The 24405-nt window shown below is 33.0% G+C and overlaps 3 protein-coding genes and 1 non-coding gene across 5 annotated transcripts; 3 read left to right on the top strand and 1 right to left on the bottom strand.

Moving 5' to 3' along the window:
- The first annotated feature begins 1940 nt into the window (after positions 1-1940).
- On the top strand, positions 1941-4000 carry LOC100267022 (arogenate dehydratase/prephenate dehydratase 6, chloroplastic-like). Its single transcript, XM_002268665.5, has one exon. It carries the CDS (start codon positions 2352-2354, stop codon positions 3585-3587), a length of 1236 nt encoding a protein of 411 aa, XP_002268701.1. The 5' UTR covers positions 1941-2351; the 3' UTR covers positions 3588-4000.
- Positions 4001-10462: 6462 nt separating this feature from the next.
- TRNAL-AAG (transfer RNA leucine (anticodon AAG)) lies at positions 10463-10543 on the bottom strand. Its single transcript has one exon. It is a non-coding gene; the product is annotated as a tRNA-Leu (tRNA).
- Positions 10544-16119: 5576 nt separating this feature from the next.
- LOC100261833 (putative phytosulfokines 6) lies at positions 16120-17141 on the top strand. 2 transcript variants are annotated; one of them, XM_010653429.3, is made up of 3 exons: positions 16120-16369; positions 16448-16524; positions 16614-17141. In XM_010653429.3, exons 1-3 carry the CDS (start codon positions 16267-16269, stop codon positions 16719-16721), a joined length of 288 nt encoding a protein of 95 aa, XP_010651731.1. In that variant the 5' UTR covers positions 16120-16266; the 3' UTR covers positions 16722-17141. The 2 variants fall into 2 exon arrangements, with proteins under 2 accessions (XP_010651731.1, XP_002268902.1); XM_002268866.5 differs by having other exon boundaries at positions 16121-16369; positions 16611-17141.
- Positions 17142-22116: 4975 nt separating this feature from the next.
- LOC100244777 (uncharacterized) lies at positions 22117-24107 on the top strand. Its single transcript, XM_002270819.5, has 4 exons — positions 22117-22321; positions 22477-22725; positions 22821-23627; positions 23912-24107. The coding sequence occupies exons 1-4, from the start codon at positions 22240-22242 to the stop codon at positions 23956-23958; spliced, it is 1185 nt and encodes a 394-aa protein (XP_002270855.1). The 5' UTR covers positions 22117-22239; the 3' UTR covers positions 23959-24107.
- The last annotated feature ends 298 nt before the right edge of the window (positions 24108-24405 follow it).

Genomic DNA, 24405 nt, shown 5'->3' with positions numbered 1-24405 from the left:
TCCATCTTTCCTACTATTCTCTTCTCTCTCCACTTTGTTATCAGGGTCAAGACAAGATGTACGGTTACTTGGTAGCTTCAATTTTCAAACCCAAATCCGATTGAAATAGAAGTGTTTCATGTCAGAAAATTTTTAAAAATGTTTTGCACAAGGATTATACCGAAAAGAAAGCAATTGATTTGGAATCGTCCTATATCCAACAAAGAAAATTGGAAGGATTTGATGTAGAAATTTTTTACCCCGTTTGCTAATTATTTAAAAAAAATAATTTTTAAGAATAATTTTTTAAAATTATTTTATAATATCATGGAGAATAAGAATTTATTTGGACAACAATTTTAATATTTTTAAATATATTTTAAAAATAATTTTTATGTTTATAATTTTATTTTAAATTATTATATATATTTGTATAATTATTTTTTAAAATAAGCAAATAACTAAAACATTTTGTGTGAAATTCTTTTTAGAAAAAAAAATTTGATTATTAAAATCTATTGAAAAAAATAAAAAATTATTTTTCAAAATAGATGCCAAACAGACCTTTTAACTTTACAAATGTTAAATCACTATTTCATCATTTTTTATTATATATGATAATAAAATTATTTATTTTGATAATTAAAATTCTTGTTGTTTGATTTTAAATAATTAAAATAATAAAATAAGTTATTTCTTGTCTATTTCTATTACAATGCCAAATAAGTAGAAAAATGGTTTTTATCTCGATTCTCACCCGCAACAAAGAGGATGAAGAAATTGAAATCCATTTCTTTCATTTTAAATTTGTTCCAAAATTTAACTTCTTTATGGAAAATCAATTTCTTAGTTTATATTTGATATCCTTTTTATTTTCAATTTTTTAAAATAAAAAATAATAATAACTTTGAAAATTTTAAAAAATTATATTAAAAATGGAATGATTTCTAAAACCCAATTTTAAAAAAATTGAGGAATTAAATTATTTTTATGAAGTTAAATTTTAAAAGTGATTTTTAAGAACCAACGGTAAATTTATATATATATTTTAAAATTTTTAGCATTTATATAGAATTTTTTATTTATTTTTCTTTAAAAATAGAAAGTATATGCAAATGATGCTTTAAATCCTCATTTTTATTTTTATCTCTTACTATTTAAAAATATACTAAAAATTTTACAATGTTTTTGGCTAATCTTGTAAGAGCATGTTTGACAAAACTTTAAAATAAATAATACTTAATTTATTATTTAATTCTTAATTTAAATATTAAGGTTAATTGATAAAATTAATTAAAAACATATTTTAAATTATTAAATTGACATATTTATTCTTATAAATTATAATTATAGTAAAAGAGGTTGAGTAAAGTTAAAGGTGGTAGAGTAACATAGAAGTAATTAGGGTAAAAAAGTGAAATAAAGATATTAACTTAAAAATAAGTTAATTGATCTTACTTATTACTTAAAGTTACTTTTGAATTTAAATCATTAAGTTATTTTATCAATAACTTAAATTAAATTATTAAGTTATTTTAAATTATTAATTTGGTTTATCATACATCTTATTTAGAATATTTTTTTATTTATAATTTTTTAAAAATAATATTGATATTATAAAAGTTAATTAAATATGAAATAAGTTATTGTACAAGATAAAACAAAATAAAGTTTATACAAGAAATGATATTTTCTTTATTTTTATATTAAAATTCTAGCCGTCGAATATGCTATCATGCTTAGAAAAAAGCTTTGAACTTTTTAAACGGCAATCCAGCGTCAACGTTAAACACTTAAAACATTTATGGAATTCCGTTATGCAACTTTTCTTATCCCATGATATAGCGTACGGCTCACCGTGTAATTTCCATCATTTTTTCTGGCTTCACAGTGGATAAAGGAAAGATAAAAAAATAAAAAAATAAATAAAAATCATGGTGTCATTAATAATTTAATATGGTATGATATTTCCGAAATGAAAATAGAAGCAGTTGTGACATAGAAAAAGAGGGGTTTGGTTAGTGACCATAAATAGAAGTCACTGTGCGTTTCCAAAACTAAAGATAAAAAGTAAAGGAAGGCGGGGCAGAGTTGGTAGGGGCACAGGAGAAGGGAGACCTGACAAGAAGAGAGAAAGAAAGAGAGGGGGGTAGGTGTGAGATTGACCGAACCACCTACGCGCACACACATACATACCATCCTCTCAAGACTCGTCCACTGCCCTCTATCTTAATATAAAACCCCCAAACCCCCTTTTCTTTCTCTCAGCTTGACGTTCCCTTGTCAGAGAACACCAAGCTACAACCCCCCTCTCCTCTCTTCTCTTTTTCTTTTTCATTTGGTTTTTCCCCTGGTCATCAGAGATTCAGAATATGCAGGCTCTATCTCCATCTCCTAATCTCAAATCCTTAATCAGGACGAGGCCGCTCGTTCCCACTCACCGCGTCGCTCCACACCGACTCGTGGTTCAATGTGTTTACAAATCCGACTACTCTAACTTCTCCGGCGGCGTCGGGTTCAGCCGAGCTGATTGGCAAAGCTCTTGCGCCATCTTAGCTAGCAAGGTTGTGTCGCAGCAGCAAGACACCGAGAAGAGCGGCAACGCCGATCTGACCGCTGTTAATGGCCACAAGACACTAGATCTCGTCCCCATCGAGAATCTGCCCAAGCCGCTCACCATCACCGACCTCTCACCCGCTCCGATGCACGGCTCGGAGCTCCGTGTGGCTTACCAGGGTGTTCCCGGCGCGTACAGCGAGGCCGCCGCCGGAAAAGCGTATCCGAACTGCGAGGCGATACCGTGTGACCAATTCGAGGTGGCGTTTCAGGCTGTGGAGCTGTGGATCGCCGATCGAGCTGTGCTGCCGGTGGAGAACTCGCTCGGAGGCAGCATTCACCGGAATTATGACCTCCTGCTTCGCCACCGCCTCCACATCGTGGGCGAGGTCCAACTTCCGGTGCACCACTGCCTGTTAGCCTTACCGGGAGTGCGAAAAGAGTACCTGACTCGCGTGATAAGCCATCCTCAAGCCCTGGCCCAGTGCGAGCACACGCTCACCAAACTCGGCCTCAACGTCGCTCGCGAGGCCGTGGACGACACCGCCGGAGCCGCGGAGTACGTAGCGTTGAACAACCTCCGAGATACGGCGGCGATCGCGAGCGCCCGAGCGGCGGATCTGTACGGACTCCAGATATTGGCGGACGGCATCCAAGACGACTCGAGCAACGTGACTCGGTTCGTGATGCTTGCGCGCGAGCCAATCATCCCTCGCACCGACCGGCCATTCAAGACCAGCATCGTATTCGCACACGACAAGGGAACGTCCGTACTGTTCAAGGTTCTGTCAGCGTTCGCCTTCAGAAACATAAGCTTGACGAAGATCGAGAGCAGACCTCACCGAAACCGTCCGATCAGATTGGTGGACGACGCGAACGTGGGAACGGCAAAGCACTTCGAGTACATGTTCTACGTGGATTTCGAGGCATCCATGGCAGAAGTCAGAGCCCAGAACGCACTGGCGGAGGTTCAAGAGTTCACATCTTTCTTGAGGGTGTTGGGGAGCTATCCTATGGACATGACGCCTTGGTGCCCTTCTGGGGGAGATTAAGACTTCAGATTTAAGTTAAAAGTTAAAAAAAAAAAACACACTTCTCCTGGTAGAGCCAGAGATTGGTAGAGCCAGAGATTTGTTATTTGCATAACCCACCCATCCATCCATCCATCCATCCGCCCCTACAAGAAAAGGCAAAAAGTCCATTTAAATTCCCTTTTTATTATTTTCTTTTTTGGATTTTAAATTCATCAAGGGATTTTAAACAACAAGCAACATTGTTGTTGGGTAAATATGTAGTTTGATTATCCATCACATTTGTGGTTATTACTCTGTAACAATGTGAATACCATTCCCAGCCAATCTTTGTATTTGATGCTTGGGACATTGAGCAAAAGCAAAAGCAACACCAACAAATAGAATGTCTATTTTTTATTTATTTATTTTAATTTCAATTTTCATTTCCATTATTTCAATGTCCACACGAGCCGTAGGCTTCTTTGTCGTAGTAAGATATTTTTTCAAATCATGCTACTGTTGGTTTGCCATCGTTTAATTCCTGTGTTGTAACAATAGATCTGAAATCCAATAATTGATATCACGTGTTTTAAGTTTTTAACGACGGAATCTAATTTGGTAGACATCTCCTTTTTTGTCGCTTCGTTCCCCCTTGGATTTTCAATTTTTCTGTATGTTGCCCAGCGTCTTCTTCCTCCTTTCTCATAATAAATTCTATCCAATGCTTGATTTGATTACATTATTGTATAATCACTTAGGGTTGAGAGATGGACGTGCAACTGTTGGGAGGGGCCAAGGCCAAGTTGCTTGGTGGCGTCTAGTGGCCACGTTGTCCTTTCCCTTAGAATGGTGAAGGACACCCATGACAACAAAGATCGGAGGCCCATATAAGACCAAGTGTCATCTTCTCCTTTTCATCCCAAATTTAACTTGCTTTTTCTTTTATTATGGTTAAATGAATTCCGGGTAAAAATATATAATTCAATAAGAATGGAAATGAAACCTTTAACATGTGATTTTTTTTATATAAATATTATTGTTATTCTTACTATTATTGAGGAGTTAAATTTTAGGTTATAGAAAGTATTAATAGAAGGGGAAAAATATTAATTGTTTTTTATATTTGATTTACCATGAAAAATATAAAAAAAAATTAAAATTATTTAAAGGCTTATATACTCTTAAATTATAAATTTAGAGAAAAATATGAAAATAATGAAAAAAATTAAGATAGTAATTCCCCATCTGTCAAAATTTTCTTCTTCATCGTGAAAAACACACAAAATGATCAAAGATATTGAATGAGATAAAGAAGTGTTGCAAGATTCATAATACATAAGGAGGTGTTTGGATAAGAGAATAGCTGGAAACCAAAGCATGGTGTTGCCATGATGAGCTCATTCATGGACATGGCAGCACAAATATTGAAGACTATTGTAGCCCATGGTGTTAGAAAAGGAGTCCCTAATTGAGCTTTTGGGTTGGTTTTCCCCATTTGCATTGCCTCATTTTCGATATTTATGATGACTTTATTGTTTGATGTAACTTAATTAAGTCGCAATTCAATGCCCCTGAGGCCTAAATATTCCTGGAATTTGATTGTTTGGACCCCCTTTTGGTAAATAATTTTCTTTTGAATTGTAGGACAAAGCTTGAATTTAAAGCCTAGCATGAGAAGGAAATAATTAGGGTTAAATGCATTATCCTATTGCATTAATAATTGAAAGTGCTTTTTCAACACTGAACAAATCCAAGTTTGGGAAAGGGTTTGGTTGAGTTTGAGTTTGGAGTTTGGAGTTTGGATGGAGGTTGATAGCAAAATCTTTTATTTATTTATTTAAAATTTTTAAAAACTCAAATTCTTTGAAGTGAAGGAAGTAAATCAAGAGTAACTTAAGCCTATTCCAAATTGAAGAGAGAGAGAGAGAGAGAGAGAGGAGGGGGTTGGTGGGGAAAATGAAATGGGGTGGTAGGTGGGAGTGGGGATGTGGGTGTAAATTAAAAAGTAGTTGAAAGCAAAAGGCTAAAGCTACTCCAAATTTTTTTAATGGTTAGTAATAAATATGAGGGTCTCAGCCTCTCACCGCCACCCCCTGATGACGTCTGTCGGCCATTCCTAATTTTGCTTTCAGACTTGATTTCTCTCTTTTTCCTTTCCTTTACCTACTTTCATGCATTAACGCTCGTCACATGCGCGTCACTCCTCGTGCCTAACCCCCTCCCTCTCTCCCTCCCCCCCCATTCACATTATTATTATTATGACTCAGCCCACCCAAGGTTTAAAATATCCGTAAGTACGGATACATTAATATATTTTTACATAAATATCAATTTAATATAAATAATTCAAAATTAATAAAAAATATTTAAAAAATTTTCAAAAAATAATAAAATAAGAAATAATATATATATTAAAGTTATTTTAGAAGTGTAATTGATATAAGTAAGATTAAATATAATATTTATCTAATTTTTATAAAAGAAATTAGCTTAAATTCTTTTAATATATTTATATTTATTTATTTTAAAATTTTTAAAATACTTTCCTTAAAACATGTTTTATCACATTTTAAATGAAAAAATAAATTAATTTATATAAAATATTTTATTTGAAATTTAAGTTCTAAAATTTTATTAAAAATATGTGCTAACAATTTTTCTATTAATATTAATTTATTTAAATAATTTAAATTATTATTAATTTATCTTATCAAATTAATTTTAATTTATAAAATATTAGAATTTCCTTAATTTTTTGTATTGTAGCAATTTTTTTGGGGTAAAATTATATTTTTAATATTTTAAAATAAAAATATTTAAAATTAAATAAAATTAAAAGGATAAATATAAAAAAAAATTAATAGTGAAGTGATGATAATTTTAAAAAATAGGATTAATGAAATAAATATGAAAAGTATTTAAAAATAAAAGATAAAATGATAATATAAATTTAAAATAAAAGATAAATTTAAAAAAAAACTAGAAATAAAAACAGCATCACCCAAAAAATTGTCGATAAATCACGAAAAATTCTTCCACGTGCACATGCTCCCACTCCCGATTTTTGAACAAAATTTCGGTTTTTTTACTAAAATACGGTGATATATTAGCAATATTTTCTGATTTTGTCATCACTGGTCCCACCCCATTTCCCACTTCATTACATTCCTACTCAATTCCTTGTTGCCTCCTTCAAAATTCATTCATTCAACCCATCCGCTTTATATTCCATGTATAGAATTTTATATTATTATTATTATTGCTATTATGTAATTTGGGTCTCATAATTGAAGATTAATAAATCAAGATTTCGTCTCTTCAGTTATCATTTCATCTATATTAAGCTTTTAATTATGTACTAATTTGCAAAATCTAAGTAGCATAAAATGGTTTTAAGTGTGAGAGACAATCACATTGTAATGCCCAAGTTTTCTTTTTAAAGGGTAACTTAGGAAATTCTTAATAATGATATTAAATTAATTAATTAATTAATTTAATAAAATAGAAGAGGGGTGAAAAAGTAATTTTACGAATAATACCCTAGTTATAAATAGAAAATTCTCTTTTTCATGTTCTTTTTTTAATCGTATTCCTGTTCGCATAGAGTTTCCAGAGAACATGAAGTTGATGTCAGATTTCAAGGTTTGAAGAACAAACCTTAATAGGTAAGTTTCCAACTCCTAGATTATTATTTTAGATTCATTAGTTAATTTCAAGCACATTAAATATATTTTTTTTGGAAAACCCCAAATTAGGGTTATATTATTTTTTTTAATTCATTTTAATATCAAATAGTGAAAATTTAAGATTTTGATTTATTATTGGAATTGGGGAGATCTTAAGTCTTTTTTATTAAAAAAAAAAAAAAGATTCTTGTGAAGATTTCGATTTAGATTAGGGTTAGTTTATTATTATTATTATTTTTATTTTATTTTAATATCAAAATAGTGAAAATTTAAGATTTTGATTTACTGTTAGAAATTGGAAATTCTTAAGCTTTTAGAGAAAAAAAATAAATAAATCTGGAAGACGCGTTTGTGCACACCGGAGAATGGCTTAAGGAAAAAAAAAAAATAAAAATGGGAGGACGCGTGTGGAATTGGAGAAAGAAAAAAAAAATATATATAATATATATGGGGTGTGGGTGTGTGTACGGATGGATAAAGAGTGTTGTTAGATAATATATATATATATATGGATTATTTGTTGGCAATAATGGAGTATTGTTGGGAATAAAGTTTATGTTTAAAAAATAAAAATAAAAATGAGAGAATAGAAGTTTTAAATAAAAAGGAAGTAAAGTTTTTTTTTATTATAATTATGAGCGTAAGTTAATAAATAACATAGAAATTAATTATTGAAATAAATTATAGTTTAATTAAGTTGTGTTCCAAGAAATTAATTTTTAAAATAAATAAATAAATAAATTCAATTTTATATGAATTAGAAATTTATTAATTTTTAAAATATGAATATATTAAATTACCTTTCATAAATATATAAAAAATAATAATAATTTGAATACCTAAAATTTTAGGATTGTCAAACCTATAATTTTAGGTAAATAGTAATAATTGTTCCTCTTATGTTTTGTGAGGTGAAGAGTTGATTTTCAGGATTATTTTTCTTCAAAGTTTTTGAGGACTTCTTTTGAGGTAAGGGAAGTTAATGCAATATTTATAAAATTAAATTATTTTATATGTTATTTTGAATTGTGGAAAAGAAAATGATATTTTGTTACCATGCATGGATCAAACTGTTTTGCACTAAATATTATGTTGGAATATTTTGTTTTATTTATGACACAAAATATGGAGATATTATGTTGTGTAAATTTGAATACTTGAACAAAAACATCACTTTGGTTTATTTGGCCCTTGTCAACAGGATATAATAGTTGACCTTTACATTTCATGGTGGAATGTAATTGATTTGGACCCCAGCCTCTAGGGGTTTGATTAGAGGTTACTAGTACTAGTAGTGTTTGATTCCGTCCACCAGGAACAATTTGAGGCTAGTCACCCATTTGAAAAGTCCCACCTAACTGGGCATTTGATATTTGATAACCAGAGTAATGAAAATTGAATGGATTTGATTGAATCTTATGTGAAAGTGTTTGAATTTGATATGAAAATGGTTGGTTGAATTTTGAATATATTAGTATTTTTGAAACTCTGATATTTGATGAGAAAAAAAAATGATATCTCCTATTTGAAATGAAAATATTTGATCCATGAACTGCATTAATATTCCTTATTGGGCTGTGAGCTCATTCCCAATTATTGAAAAATTTTCAGGTACTCTTAGTTCGGGTGAGGAGTGATGGCTAAGCTGAGGAATGGTCATCATTAGGATTTGACTTAGGATTTTATGTTGGATTTTGTTTAACTGTTAGTTATGTTCATTTGGATCATTTGGTATTTGGAAGTTATTTGGAAATTGAATTTGAGGATTTTAGATTTTGTTCCGCTACTCTGAATAGGTATTTGGTAATTGGTAACATCCAGTTACAATATGATTGTTTGGGTCAGATTATACTTTAAGCCTTCGGATTTGAGGTGTGAAATGACCGTCACGCCCTTGGAGTGGGTCTTGGGGCGTGACACACATGGCACAAACGTATCAAGCAAAGTTCTCATATAAATGTAGACACATGCACTAAAGATTGAAGGCCTCAAGTTTTGGATTTACAATTTTTTATTGTTTAACTTTAACCAACCATATTTCACTATAAAATGAATAACATGTATGATGCACTGAGGACGAGGACACATTCTTGCCCATTGTGTAATGATGGAAAGAGCAATAATGTAATAGCAATAGCATAATGGGAATTAAAATGTCATGCATTTACAACATGCTTGAAGGAAGAAACAAAGGCAAGGTCCTTGTCAAGGCCTCTTTTATCATTACTCGGGATCGGATTAATTGGTGTTTGTTTTTTGATTGAATAGAAAAAGTCAAATATTTTGACTTTTACTATTAAGTTAAAAGTAACTCATTGACATCAATCGATATAATTAAATTAAACTTATTGATAATAAATTCGTTTTAATAATGTTGGTTAATATCAATAAGATACTATTAATTGAATAGAAAAAATAATATATTTTGACTTTTTCTATTCAGCCAAAAAACAAACACCACCGGATAGGGTTTGGTGGGTTCGAACTTCCAAGTAATTGCAACTCAATGGTTGGATTATCGTTTCAATATTTTACCAACCACCCATGGATTGTTTATTTTTTATATGACCTTGTCTAAATCAAATTCATTCAACTCTACTATATTCTTCGCAACTACTTCATTTAAAGTCTACTAAATATAATACTTACTTCTGCTTCTATCCTTCCCTTCATATAGCAAATTAAACTAGTGTTTTCTTTTCAACTCCATATTCATGGATATCATGGAAATTCATTACTAATTAATCCAAACATGCTCTCAACATCTAATCTATCACGAACCACAATTAATGTAATCGAAATTAATCAAGTCCAACAGCAGTTAGCAGAAGAAGCCAATGGGGGTCCTCTGATTATTAATTCAACACTTAGAAGATGAAAGCTGGAAGCATAGCGATCCATCAACCAACTCTTTTGTGTCCGTATAAAAACATATTTTGGAGATTAGGCCTCATTTGTTTATGTTGGATGGTCCATCACAAATTTAAATAGAGATTTGATTTATAGTTTAAAAGATTAAACACCCCCAAGTGTGCCAAACTGAAATTTATCAAATTTAAACCAGCCCAACAACCTCAATCTGGGCCCAAGATTGGCCTATTACTTGAGTATAGATTCAAAGCCTTGGCCCACTGGGTCAGCACGTCACCAACTGGTCCACATCAGAAATTGTTGGGCCAGGCCTGCTTCTGGCCTATAAAGGGGTATGGCAAAAAAAGAAAAATGAATTGTTGAGAGTGGGATTTGAACCCACGCCCTTTCGGACCAGAACCTTAATCTGGCGCCTTAGACCAACTCGGCCATCTCAACTTGATGCTTTTTATATCTTATTTTATAATATTTAAAGTATTGTATACAATGTGCTAACTTTTTTATCATTGTAGTGCCCCATAATGGGACATCATGTGAGTCATTGCTTAAGCTTCTTCATCTATATGTGGGATTATTGTTGGATAGGATAGGATCCAACCCATCTTTGAATTTCTTTTACTTTATAATAACACTTGACACTAATCCCATAGGTCCCTTTTTTATTCATGGGACTACTTTCTCCTTTTCATTTCAAATAAAAATATCTCACATAACACCAATGTCAATCCTTTTCAAATCCACAGTGCAACATGATGATAAGGTAGACCAACTTAGAGAAAAAAAAAAAAAACCTTAGAATTTAAAATTGTTGACATGTTGAACACCAATCTCTTGCCTGTCCCAATCCTTTCAATGAACAAGTGAAAGGAGAAGAAAAAAAAAGGGGAAGCCATGAAACACCCACTTTTATCGTATCATGTTAATAAATAAACATCCTTTGGTCTTTTGTAATATGACCATTACCTATCCATTAAGGCTGAAGTTGGGAGAGAGCTAGGCTAGGTAGGATGTGTGAGTCCATTGCTATAATTGGAGTTTGGGACACTTGGAAAGTGGCATATGGTTGTGGAGTAGCATACTGAAATGGTCAGCATGTGTGGTTATGATCCATGAGACAACAACCCAAATGAAGAAAACCCCCTTTTCATACAAAAGTGGGAATGTATGTTGATGATAACAAACACTCCCTACCACTAATCCTTTGCATTCATAAAGCAGACACTGACTTAAGGAAATTGCTTATTATTAGTGTCCTTGGATTTGACAACACCACATTGTCTCTTTCAATGCCATACATTATTTATGACCATTGAATTTAAAGCCTGGCTAACACTGATGTGGGTTTGCTTTTAATATTGGGATTGGGCTGGAATGGTTGAATGTGGATGGGTGGGGTTGTTAAATATACTTATATTTTCCATCTATGTATCATGTCTAATGTCTCTAACGTCTAATGGGGTTTACTCTAGTGTTTGTTTACATTATTAAACATTGTTGTAGACGTGGTTTTGAAAAGAAAGGGGACCCAACACCTTAAAAAATGTGTTTGTTTTGTGGTAAATTAGTGCATGAAAATAGTTTTTTTTTAAAAATTATTATTCATATTTTTATAATTTTTTTTTTATAAAAAAAACCATATTTTCAATTGGAGGTGAAAGGCTTTACTGTCTTACCAACTTCTATATACAAGTAATTGACTTGGATCCTCATCCAAAAAGGGTCATAAATACATTCATGTGGAAACTAAAAATAATATATGGTGTCATTAATTTTCTTTTCACAACAATACGTACTTCAAAATTATCTGGTATGAAGGATTGCCTTGATAAAGAGGGCATGTGGCCAATGGCTATGCAGACCGTGGTGTGTGGTATCCTATGAACTTTGGTACTACAAAGACAATAAATTAAGATTTCTGAGATTTCAGATCAATTCTGAGAGATGGGATGTAAGGCCTCTTTAGAAAGTGTTCTCAAATATACCTTTTTAATCCCAATATATATAAATTGTGTAGAATAAGTTTTTGGTAAAAAATATCTTCTTTTAAGAAATAATTAAAAATAAAAAAAAAAATTATGTAAACTTTTTATATAGTGAACGTGTATCATTTTTATGGAAACAAATAAAAAAAACTATTTTTTTTGTATATTTGATTATGAAAGTAAGACATGTTCAAGAATTGTTTTTAAGAGTAATTTTCTATTTTTTAAAATAAAAAATATAAAATATATTTGACAATTAAAAACTATTTTCTATTTTTTATTCTTAAGAACAAAAAATAAGATGTTTTCTGAGTAATATCTTTGTGTTGCTTTTTATTATTTTCACTTATTTTCTAAAGATTATTTTAATAAGTAATTGTGTTGCTTTTTATTATTTTCACTTATTTTCTAAAGATTATTTTAATAAGTAATTATACACATATATAGAATAATTAAAAATAAAATACTACATATAAAAATTATTTTTAAAACATATTTAAAAATATTAAAAATAGGCTAAAAATATTTTAGGTTTTTAAACAAACTTTTGTTTTACAAAAATTAAAGAATAGTTTTAAAAAACTATTTTTCATAATTGTTCTCGAAAACAGTTATTAAACAGAACATAAACTTTTTTTCTTAAAAAATAAATAATTTTTTAAAAATATATTCCTAAAGATATTTGAAATCTCACTTTACACCTTTTTGCATCCTCTAGGATTTTTTTTTTTAAATTTGTTTTAAAATTTTTAGTAAAAGTAACACAAATGTGGGGAAAAAACTAGAAACATTGCTCACGTAAAATTAGTTAAATTAAAATAAATAAAAAAATTCCCTTGGAATGTGCTTTAGTGTGTAGTGAGAAAGGACATGGATTATGAAAATCTTGTCGTTTCATTTATAAAGAATAGGGAGAACACACAAATGTGGCATCCCCCGGATCACAAGAGTGGAAAGATGGTAAAAGGAAGGGCGTACACTGATTTAATAAAAATAAACCAAAAAAAAGCAGCACTAAAACTGTTTGAAAAAATGCACACAGAGTTGAGAGGGAGAGAGAGAAAGAAGAAAAACATCATGAAAAGCACTGAGATTCTGGTTTCATGGGGCTTGGAGTGAGGACAGATTCCCTTAGGATGATGCCATTGTTGGCCCTCAAATTCACAATGTCCTAAAGCAAACACCATTACCCACCAAAACCAAAGCAAAAGGTTTTTGCTTTATTTTTTATTCTTTAACCCAACCACAGAGTTGGAATAGCCCTTGAGCTACTATTTCATAGACGAGCTTCCTTCTTTTTTTTTTTTCAAATATAAATACTTTTGATATTTTGAAAAACTTTAATTAAATGAAAAATCATTTATTTGAGAAAAAAAAAAAAAGACATGTCCTCCAAAATATGAATAAATAAAAAATATGAAGTGGATATTCCGAAAGTTTTTTGAAAATAGTTTTTAAAAATGATTCTTTTTGTAAAATAAAAATCTGTTTAAAAATTTAAAATGTTTTTAATCAATTTTTAATATTTTAAGAATAATTTTTATATATAATATTTTATTTTTAATCTCTAATTGTATAATTAATTTTTAAAATAATCATTATAAAATAAATGAAAATAATTAAAAAAATATTATCTGAAAATATCTTAATTTTTTATTTAGATATCAAACGTGTTTTCTTAATTTTTTTTTATCTTGATAATAAAAAATTATTTTAAAAAATGGTTTTCAAATAAAACCTTAATTTATTTGATTATGTTTGATTCTCACCACGTAGATGAGAAAATACAAATCTTTAAAAAATTCTAAAATTTTCTTTGACATACTACCAATTATGATAGGATGCCTCATCTTTCACATCTTTAATTTTTTTTTTTTCAATTTTGTCCTACAATGCAAAACCCTCCAAAGGATATCAGTCTCAACTTTTTCTACCAAATCTTAATTACCTTAAAAATCCAGAAAATTATAGAGAATTTCAAAGTGAGAATGATTGGTAAAAAGGAGAGAGTTGTAGGAAATTATTTTTCTAGATATGTTGAATCATTTTATTATTTTTCACTCTAATTATATAGACTCCCCCCCTCCCCCCTGCATACAAGCATATCTATCTGTCTCTTGGACACACTAAAAAGTAAAAAGCACCCTCAAAAGCTTTTTGATTCCTTAGAATAGGATATAGCATATGCTTTGCTAATTAAGCCCATTAAAAATACACTTTAAGAGATGAATATATTATATAGTTTTAAATGAAAATAACAAAGCACTATTGATCAATAAATTTTGTGTCCCCCTGAATGATAATTATTAAGAATATGATTAAAAAAAGACTTTGAGCATTTAAGACTTCTGCTCATAGCATAATTGGAAGGAGATCGAGGAAGGCAAAAGACTAAAAAGACAAAAAAAAAAAAAAAGAACAAAGGGGAAAAAAAAGGAAGAAAAAGTTGATGAATGAGATCTTGAGAAGCTATGTCAGTAGAATATATGCTGCTCTGATATAACAACTACGAAACCTCAAAAGAAAAGAAGAATATGAAAATAATGGTGCGAGGAAAATTTAGAAAAGCATACCAAGTATTCCTCAAGGTGGCACATTTGCTTTACTGACACTAGGCCAGTTTCCCACATATTTTTGAGGTTGATGTGACCTGCAATATATATATATATATATATTTGCACTAGTGTAATGCTCTGTGTAGTTGCACCAGGGACTGGAGGCTTCATTTCAATTTCAATCTCAAAATGTGGTACACCCACTTTTAGTTTGATCACTAAACAATTGCTCCAATGGTCTAATTCAAAATTCAATCATAGCAGTCTGAAATACATATGTTAATGACAAAAAGTAAACTGCTGATATTAGAGTAGTACATATTGTCATTTCCCAAGGCTAATTGTCATATAAACAAGGGTTTAAAGCCTTCTCACCAGTTAAACAAGATCTTGTTTTCTAATCAGACTTGTCTGGGAGGAGCAGACACCTCTCTTTTATATTCCCCAGCTCAATTCTCGAGAAACTTGCCTTCATATAATAGACTTGTTAGTTCTCATAAACAATCACCTCTTTTCTTTTAAATCTTTTATTCTTTAAGCAAGCACTGATAGATTCAAATCTTCCAAAAGAGGGGCACAATCTACCCTTCATTTTAAGATAACTTATCCTTTTGTCAGGTTGCATAATACCACACACAGGGGTGACAGCTAGAGTAATGGAGTGGCACCCCATTATACCTTCACTTCCAAATCAATTGAAATCTTCACAAAAAGATTTAAGTTTGTTACACAATAAACAAGAAATATATATCAAGTTAAGATATGTAAAATGAAAATGGACAAAGGCCTTAAACTCTAGCATTCAAGGAACTGTCAAGGAAAAAGAATCCTCTGAACAAAGAAAATTTTCATATGGGTTTGTGTTAATCAATTCTGATTAGTTTTCCTCATTTTTAAAACACTGGTAACAAGGTTTCTGGTGCTGTGAGTTTGGAAAAGGTGCCCAGAAGGGAAGTAGGGATGCTAAGTAAAGATAGGTGGAGTTGCCACTCAATATGGGCTGCTAATATTTTGGATGCAATTTCAGTCATGGGGTTTAAACTTTATGGTATTACATGAATGCTTTGCCCTTTTGTTTTTTGGGGGGTTGTGAGGAAGTCTTCTTGGTTTAACTAGACATTAATATACAGGCCATGTGTCAAGAGATGGGGAAAGATAAAAAAACAAGGCAGGATGGAGAACAGCTGTCAGCATGTCCAAAAGGTTGACTTTTTGGCACTGTCAACCACTATTGCATAGATTTTTGAAGCCTTTGGACTTTGCCCAGGACCACTAGTGTGACAATGACTAAAGAGCTGTGTCTCTCAGCCCACTCTCATTTCACCCTCACATAGTGGTGTTATCACATGAGCATGGAGTGATACCAAGATGATGGTGGGTTTGGCCCACCTTCTGATGTATTCTAACCGCCTTCTTTGGGAGAGACTTCATGTGACTTATTGCTTCCCTACTTTGCATGTATTTATATCAAGCATCTGCCCTCCTTCCACCACCCCCCAACCACAACCCCAACCCCAACCCCCATATCAATAAACATAGCATCTGCCCCCTTTCCCAACATCCCCCAGCTCCCAACTCACTAATTTCTATCTCTCCCTCTCTCTGCAATTGAAAAGCTGAATCCATGAAGCAAATCCTTCACTCTAGTACTCTCCTCCTCTTCCTTGTGTTTCTCATCTTCTCCTCTTCCTCAAAGTCATCTGCTCGACTGCTAATAACCAAACAAGGTAACCAAATGTCGTCTTCTTCTGTCTCTTGTCTTGGGTTTAACAATTTTAGGGCTGAAGAGTTTTGCATCCTTGCAGGAGAAGAAGGGGTAAAGCTAAAAGAACTGATTAATGGAGTTTCCCTTTTAGAGATGGAAGGCAATGATTCTTTCGAGGTATATGATGCTTCTACTACTTTTTTCTTCTAATAACCAATTTGAACTTCCTCTTCTGATTGTTTTAGTTTTGCGATACTTTGCAGCAGCTGATGGGTGTGGAGGATTGTGAAAATGGAGATGAAGAATGCCTGAAGAGAAGGATTATTTCAGAGGCTCACTTGGACTACATCTACACACAGCACCATAAGCCTTGAGGCTGCCTCTTGGGAGGACTATACAAGTTCAATGGCTTCATTGTAAACTGAAATCTATCCTCCTAGAATTCTAGAGGATCTGCTATTTGGGGGTTCTTTTTAACCAACTATCACAGTATGACAATCATTACAGGCGGTTCAGGGTAGTGTTTAGTTTTTAATATAGAAGGTAACTATTACACCTAAGTATAGATATGACTGGCTTGTGTTGGTATGCTTTTGTTATAATGAGTGATCCTACTAAGGTTTCTACTTTTTACTGCCTAGAATTCTTTCCATGTTGAAATGAAGGAATGGGTGAGTTGCTTGCAAGGACAAGTGGCTTATAAAACCTAGATTCACTATAGAGAGATGCTGGGGATAAAACTGTAGTTTGGAAAGGCATATAATCTATTGAAGGATGCTTCCCTTCCAGAATGATATGATGGGACATATAAAATCTTGTTAGGTGAATTTGGAATGCTGATGAACTAGGCAACTAAGCAATTTATTAAATTGATGGAAAGTTGGGCTCATGACAGGTTTTCTCTGCATTTACTTTCAGCAATTGAAAGTGTAGAATTCTATGATATCAGCTACCAACATAAATGCATATCTTCTTCCACCATGTTCCAAGTTCTTTTGACTTCCGGGTTTCAGGATCACTCAGCATCTTAGGTGCTGTTTTGATGATACAATAAATGAATACTTTTTTTTTTCTTTCACCATCTTCGGACAAGAAAGCAAAGGAGAAGAGCAGCATGTTCAACCACTCCCTAAACATTGCATTTTCCTTTTGAGATATGCAGAGAGAAGAAATAAGATCTTCAAATTTCTCATGCATGGGATGAAGAGAGAGAAACAACTTTATAAGAACTTTCGTCTAATTATCAGCCTAACAATAATCTTTCAAGGGAACAGATTAAAAGAAACCAAAGAGGAAAAATTTATTTATTTTTAAAAAACTACAAATTTTTTTGTTAATTTCTTCAGAAAGCCAAAAGAACAATTAAAGCTTTTCTCTTTCTCTATATTAAAGCAATCTTAAATTACCAAAACAAAGGGGAAATGAATTCAACAGCAGCAAAACCATGGGAAATATTATATTATCTTACTCTTCTTTTTCCAGTTTGATATTCAAAAGAATCAGATTCTAACTTCTTGTTATTTTAGTGATAGGAGATCACTCCAATGTTACATTGCTAGCTTGCTTGTTGAAACGATATGGAATCAATTAGAAAAATTCCAGTTTTGTTTGGCCTCCAAAGCCAGAAAGCAAAATATCATCTAGAGTTTTCATTGATCAACCTAAATATGCAAATTCATCAGGATAGCTCATGGAATAATAGATCAAGAGTTATGATATCAATAGTAAATTATACCTGATTTATTTAATGAGAATGTGGAGAAAAGAAAAAAGAATACTAAGTAGTGTTCATACCCACTATTCCAAACTAAATAGACCTAAACCTCCAATTTTTCCTTCTTAATTTTCTCCTCTTTGCAGCAAGTATATGCAGTAGTATTGTAGTGCAGTACATAACATGACAAGCTGAATGGTGTGTGTCCTTTCTAATGCTAAACAAAGGGGAAGAAGCATTTCAGTGACATTTTTTTCATCGAGGTCCATTGTTGGGAAAAGGGCATACATATATTTTCACAAACTTAGATAGCATGTTAGCTTTCATTTTTCCTTAAAGGGAGATTTAGATAAGATGTTAAAACTGGTTCTGTAAATTTCAATGTTAAAAAACTGAAAAGGATCACTTATCTGATTGTGGAACTGTTCAGCAAAGGCTTGTGAATCAAACTCTTCACCTTTCATTTAGCAATAGCTTCCACCCCAGCAATCATGTACTTTGAATTAGCCACTAGGTCATTTACTTTGAATTAGTCACTGGGCCCATCATGCCTGTCTAGTGGGTTATCGAGTTGTCACCCATCAGCAACACGGGAAGAAAGAAGCCCATGAATGCCAAAGCTACACAGCTGAAAGTCATGCACAGATCTCATTATCTGCACTTTCTCTGGGTGGAGCCAAAGGTCTGATAGTCTTTTGAATTTTTTTACCCTGGCAATGGACCCTGCATGCACTGCCCTCATTGTGTCAGAAAACAGAATTCCCTCAGACTCCTTGTAACCAGTTATACAAGGCTACATCTCTGATCTCTCTCTCTCTCTCTCTTAAAGATTAGTTGATGAATCTGGATATGGATTTATGACACGAGAGGAGATTTCTTTAGGCGTCAGACCCTGAAATGAAGCTTGAAGCCATTTCTACAGTGCAAAACTAAAAAAATAAAGAAAGAGCTAGAAGAGATATCACTGAGATAACATTGAAGATGAAATCTAATAATAAAATTATTCAGAATATATGAATATATTTCAAATTTTAGATATGAAAAAAGGGAAGTAAGGAAGCATAAGCCATGTTCAACCACAGAAAAATTTAAGATGACAAGCACTGTATATGCATTTTCTCCTTATAAGATCATCAGTTCATATGATCCTGCAACAAAAACCATACACATTAATGCTCAAGTTATTCAAAACAATGTCCCTTATCCATTGGGGTGGAATAGTCAGAAACTATATATTATCTGCTCTGTTAAAGCTAATAGCAAAGAGTTAATTTTTTTTTTATCAGAATAGCAAAGAATTAAATTTCAATAAGCCCAAATAACAGATTTAACATCATAAATAGAAAATGGAAACTAAAGATTGTTATCAATACTTCCCAAAGCTTGCTACCTTTCCTTTCTTCAACCTTGTTGGAGAGATGACAACTAACTGACTGATTTGACAAGCCATAACTGAGTGATTGTTCTTTTGTGCAAGGACTGCATGAAAGTGCAGTCCTCTGAGTCTCCTTTCATAATTTTCATAAGATGGTTTGATATATATAAATAAGTTCACATGAGATAAAAAAATAAAAAATAAAAAATAAAAAAGACAGATCATTCAATATAAACCAATGATAAAGAAATCACTTATCAAGGAACTATCTGCTAAAATCATGTGATTAAGACTCCATTAAGGCCATCTTATGCTGATACCAAATTGTTTACAAATTGAGATCGAAGAACTATAATTTAAACATCATTCCATTTGTTTCTTTGTAAAGAACTGCTAGTCCCAGCATCACAAACCCTCTGAAAATAAATGATCCTCTTTGAGTTCACCATTTTTCAAAAGATTAATGGTATCAATTATGCATACCTCTACATGGCAAGATTCAAGCAGATGATCATTGTCTCATAGACATGTGCGGTCATGCTAAATGTACTGCAAGCATTGGTAGTAAAAAGAAAATGAGGTTAGGGAAAGGTCATAGATATTTTTTTTTTTGTTATAAATAAAATAAAATCTTATTTAAGAACTGAGTGAGGGAGCAAGGCATTCCCAACACCCTAACAGAATAAATATGTAGACGAAAATGCCTCTATAGAGTACTAGTGCAAGCCATTATAAAACAGTGTCTTCAGAGAAAAATGATCAACTAGGCTACATATCCCAGCCACCCAATTGCAGATACACAATAATTTATGGACTCCTTCAGCATAGAAGCATATAGGATATCAGTTTGTCAATATCCTGCCTCTGTTATTGATATATCCATGTAAGAATTCTTTCCATGGAAGAGCTAAAATTCAATGGTCTTAAGTCCCATAATTATCATGAACTTATGCAACAATTATTGCCAGGAACAATTAGATCGATGTTATCTAAGCATGCCATATATGCCATTACAAGATTGTGTTTTTTATTTAATGCACTTTATGCGAAAGTAGTGAATGTGTTAAGATTTAATGTTCTAAAGCATCACATGGTGGTTACTTTGTGCTTTACTAGAGAAGCATTTCCCTCCTTCCATTTTTGACATTATATTTTATTTAATAGTGCATTTAGTAATAGTGTACATGAAAGTCCTAAAGGGTTATGTTCAAAATTGTAACTGCTTAGAAGGGTGCATTGTCGAGTGTTACATTGTAGAGGAAACTTTAGAGTTTTGTATGGAGTACTTGTCAAGTATGGATGCGTATGAGATTCCTTGTAGTATGAAAGATGAATGGAAATGTGAGAAACCTTTACTTGGAGGTCATGCAATAACTATTTATGATTATAAATTGGTGGAACACACATATAATTTGTTCTACAAGATACAACCATTATGCAACGTTATATCAAGTGTCATGCACTTGAATATATGGATTTGTTACTCAAACAATTGTTTATACAAACCATGACTTTCCTATTTTTACTTGATAGTAAACATATGAAATATTTGAAAGAAAAATATCCTCTTCAATCTAAGAGAAATGGTAATTGGAGGATGAACATGTGTACACATTTAGCTATTGGTTTAGAAAAAAGGTATGAAACTCATTACACATCCTTCCCTTCAAATTTAATACTTACAAATTTTCAATTACACTAACTTACATATCATTAATGAACCTTGTAGGTTTCAAATGAAATAAATAAGAAAGAACCTATTGAAAAAGAACTTAAATGGCTTGCACAAGGACTAACCCAACAAGTTCTTACTTATCATGAATATATCATTAATAATAGATGTTACCATATCAAGAATAATGATGGAACATGAGTAAACCAAAATAGTGGCATTAGTATTGTGACCTCGACCATGCAAATTGCATGTGCCAAAGATGAGAATTCGATGCTTGGTGACGTGTTTTTAAGGGGTTGTTGTAGAGATTTGAGACATTGATTATAACATGCTTAATATTTATGGTTTTAATTGTGATTGGGTTGAAAATAGGAATAATATCCAAGTTTTTGAGCTTAGATTTATATTAGCTGATATGAGAAAGATAAGACATAAATCAAATCCTTCCATTTTGGTAATGTAGGCTCACTACGTATTCTATGTAGCAGTCCAAGTTGATCCAAGATGGTTTGTTGTATTATTAAGGCAAAAAATGGAGTTGTTCGACATAGAGGGTGATGACAAACATCACTCATTTGCAAATGGAATGCTCAATATTGAGTCTTTTGACAAAGTTGAAGATTGTGATGAAATTAGTATGCGTATTGAAGATTTGAATTGAGATAGTTGTATTTAATTGAAAATCTCATGAATCTTATCATGATTGATTCATCGAAAATCTTGTTATTTTGTTTAATTAAAAATCTTATTTTTCTGGTTCAGCCAAGAAACTGGTTTGCCCAAAATGGCCACTTAGACCCACTGTTTTTGGATCCATAAGTAACATTTTGTCCTGTGGTCGTAAGGCCAATAGGCTTTTGTAGGGAAGGAAATCCCTGTCCCAATGCATAAGGCTAAAGAAGAGGAAAACTTGGGTGCAGACCTAGTCAACTGCTATTTCAGGAGTTCAAAAACATTGCTGGTTCTATTGCCACTTGTAAAAATGGAGCCCACAAGCTCCTCAACTCCTTATTTGTGTGCCACAAACAAATGCATCAGCATTGCTCCTCCCTTAAATTTCCCCCTCCATGACAAAGAGACACAGGAGAGGAAGATAGGAAAACTTTGGTGAACGGCAGCAACTCAATAATGGCTCAGCTGGACAACAGTCGAAGATATGGGGCGAGTCCTAAAACTTCAGTGCCCGCATCGGTAGACCAACTTCTCCAAGGTAAGCCCATACATGATCCAACGTCATCTCCAGCTTACCTGGTTTTTGTGATGAATGAATGAATCATAATGTATCTCCATTTGACCTTAAAACGACCAAGAACATTCCTTGCATAGCCTGGTCATGCTTTTTATTCTAAAAGTTTACGTGCGCAGCCGGTGATCCCCAGAATTTGCCGGTGGCGGCCTCGCCTTCATTCAGGAGGGACTATGAACAAGAAGATGATCACAACCCCCCTAGCAAGAAATCAGTCCTTGCCAAAGTGAGAGAGAAGGCTAAGAAATGGAAACAAACTCTTGTCAAGAAGAAGCATGACAATGATGATAACGCCACGCCTGCGTGGGGTGTTAACTTGGAAGATGAGAATGAGGAGGAAGAGGATCCTGAGTATCTTGGAGCCCCAAGTAAGACCAGTTCTGAAGCCTTTCTGTGTCTTTATTTTCTTGCCTTCAAGCAACTCCACTTCTCCATTAACTGTCTCCTCCTACATATTATCAAGTGTATGAATCAGAGCTGGCACCTGAGGGCTACAAGGAGACTGCAAGGCAGCATCCGAGAGCGATTCCCGTGATTCCTGAGAGTCATGTTTTGCCGAGTAATGCCAGAAATGAGGCGAATGATCAACCAAAAGAGAGCACTCCTATTCCTAATGCGACCAAAACAATAACTGAAACTGTGACTGAGAAGCTAGCACCTGCTTATGCCACAGTAGCAGAAGCAACCCAGACGATAGCTTCCAAGATTCAAGGCCTGACTGTCGCTGCCGCCACATCAACACCTACCACTGGAGGGAATGGGAGTAGCAGTGAGCAGCAAATATGGGATAAAGGGGTTTCAGTGAAAGAGTATCTTATGAACAAGCTGGAGCCAGGGGAAGACGAGAGAGCACTTTCTCAAGTTATCTCCGATGCCATTAGTCCAAGAAAAACTCCTGGTGAAATGGGTGTGGTGGAGAAGGTTAGAGAGGCTGTCACTATGTTGCTCCGGAATGGAGAATCCTCCCCATCAACAACTGCCACAATTCCAAAATCATCATCAAACATTCCCATCACCAAGCCATCATCAATCTCTCCCATCTCTACCAAATCACCATCAAACATTTCCATCTCTACCAACTCAGCATCGTTATCTCCCCTTGCTACCAAGTCACCACCAAATATTCCCATCTCCACCAAGTTGGCATCACAAACTCCCCTCGCCACCAATTCGGTACCACAGCTTCCCCTTTCTACCAATTCAGCATCACAAGTTCCCCTCTCTTCCAAATCACAAACACACATTCCCATCTCTACCAACGCTTATGAAGGTTAGTTTTTCTTTTCTTCTCTTCCTTTTTCACTTTCACACATTGATAAAAAAAAAAAAAAAAAGACATTGGTGGAGACAAAATCCATGTGTGGGTGTCCAGATAATTGGGAGATGATCTTCACCACCCACTTTATTGAAATTTCTTTTCAATCCAGTGCCGGGGATCATTGACACAGTAGGCTGTCTAACTATTGAACTGCTGGCTTACCTGCATGCCAAAGCTATGGAATATTATTTTTGGATGATATTAATTAAAGTCTAACTGTTCCTTCTGCATTGCAGCTAATGTGGAGGAAGAAAATCATGGAAGGATACTCCAAACCAACTGAGGAAGAAGCAAGAAAGGGTTTTCTGTGTGTTCAGTGTACGAGTTTGATGTATTAATAAATAGTAAGCATTCATCATTTTCTCCATTGGTATAAGCTTGATTCTCTATATTTAGCCTGCATTTCTACCTCAATGTATCACAGCAATAAATTCTTCAGTATGCATGATAAATAGTCCCTTGTTTCAAGTGCTAGAAACTTCTCCCTTTATGTGAACGTTATATTCGTTCACTTATGGAAGACAACATTCTCGTTGATCTATGAGATCCGTGGACGGTGAAATTTTGCATATTTTATTTGAGAGTTGAATTTGATATAGTATATTATTTTTCAAACATAGGTTTAAGGTATGACGATCAATTCGTATATTATTAACGTGACATTATTTTTCAAAAGTATCATGACATTGATATTGGCATGATATTTTCTGCCAGCGTTTTGAAAATTCCA

Source organism: Vitis vinifera, chromosome 6, assembly GCF_030704535.1.
Source record: "Vitis vinifera cultivar Pinot Noir 40024 chromosome 6, ASM3070453v1".
Classification (NCBI taxonomy): domain Eukaryota; kingdom Viridiplantae; phylum Streptophyta; class Magnoliopsida; order Vitales; family Vitaceae; genus Vitis; species Vitis vinifera.
This window is presented reverse-complemented; position numbering and strand designations above follow the sequence as displayed.

Coding starts and splice junctions, on each gene's coding strand:
- LOC100261833 (XM_002268866.5), top strand. CDS start 16,267: ATGAAGCAAATCCTTCACTCTAGTACTCTCCTCCTCTTCCTTGTGTTT. Junction 16,370..16,447: donor ACTGCTAATAACCAAACAAG/GTAACCAAATGT, acceptor GCATCCTTGCAG/GAGAAGAAGGGGTAAAGCTA. Junction 16,525..16,610: donor AAGGCAATGATTCTTTCGAG/GTATATGATGCT, acceptor GATACTTTGCAG/CAGCTGATGGGTGTGGAGGA.
- LOC100244777 (XM_002270819.5), top strand. CDS start 22,240: ATGGCTCAGCTGGACAACAGTCGAAGATATGGGGCGAGTCCTAAAACT. Junction 22,322..22,476: donor GGTAGACCAACTTCTCCAAG/GTAAGCCCATAC, acceptor TTACGTGCGCAG/CCGGTGATCCCCAGAATTTG. Junction 23,628..23,911: donor CTCTACCAACGCTTATGAAG/GTTAGTTTTTCT, acceptor TCTGCATTGCAG/CTAATGTGGAGGAAGAAAAT.
- LOC100267022 (XM_002268665.5), top strand. CDS start 2,352: ATGCAGGCTCTATCTCCATCTCCTAATCTCAAATCCTTAATCAGGACG.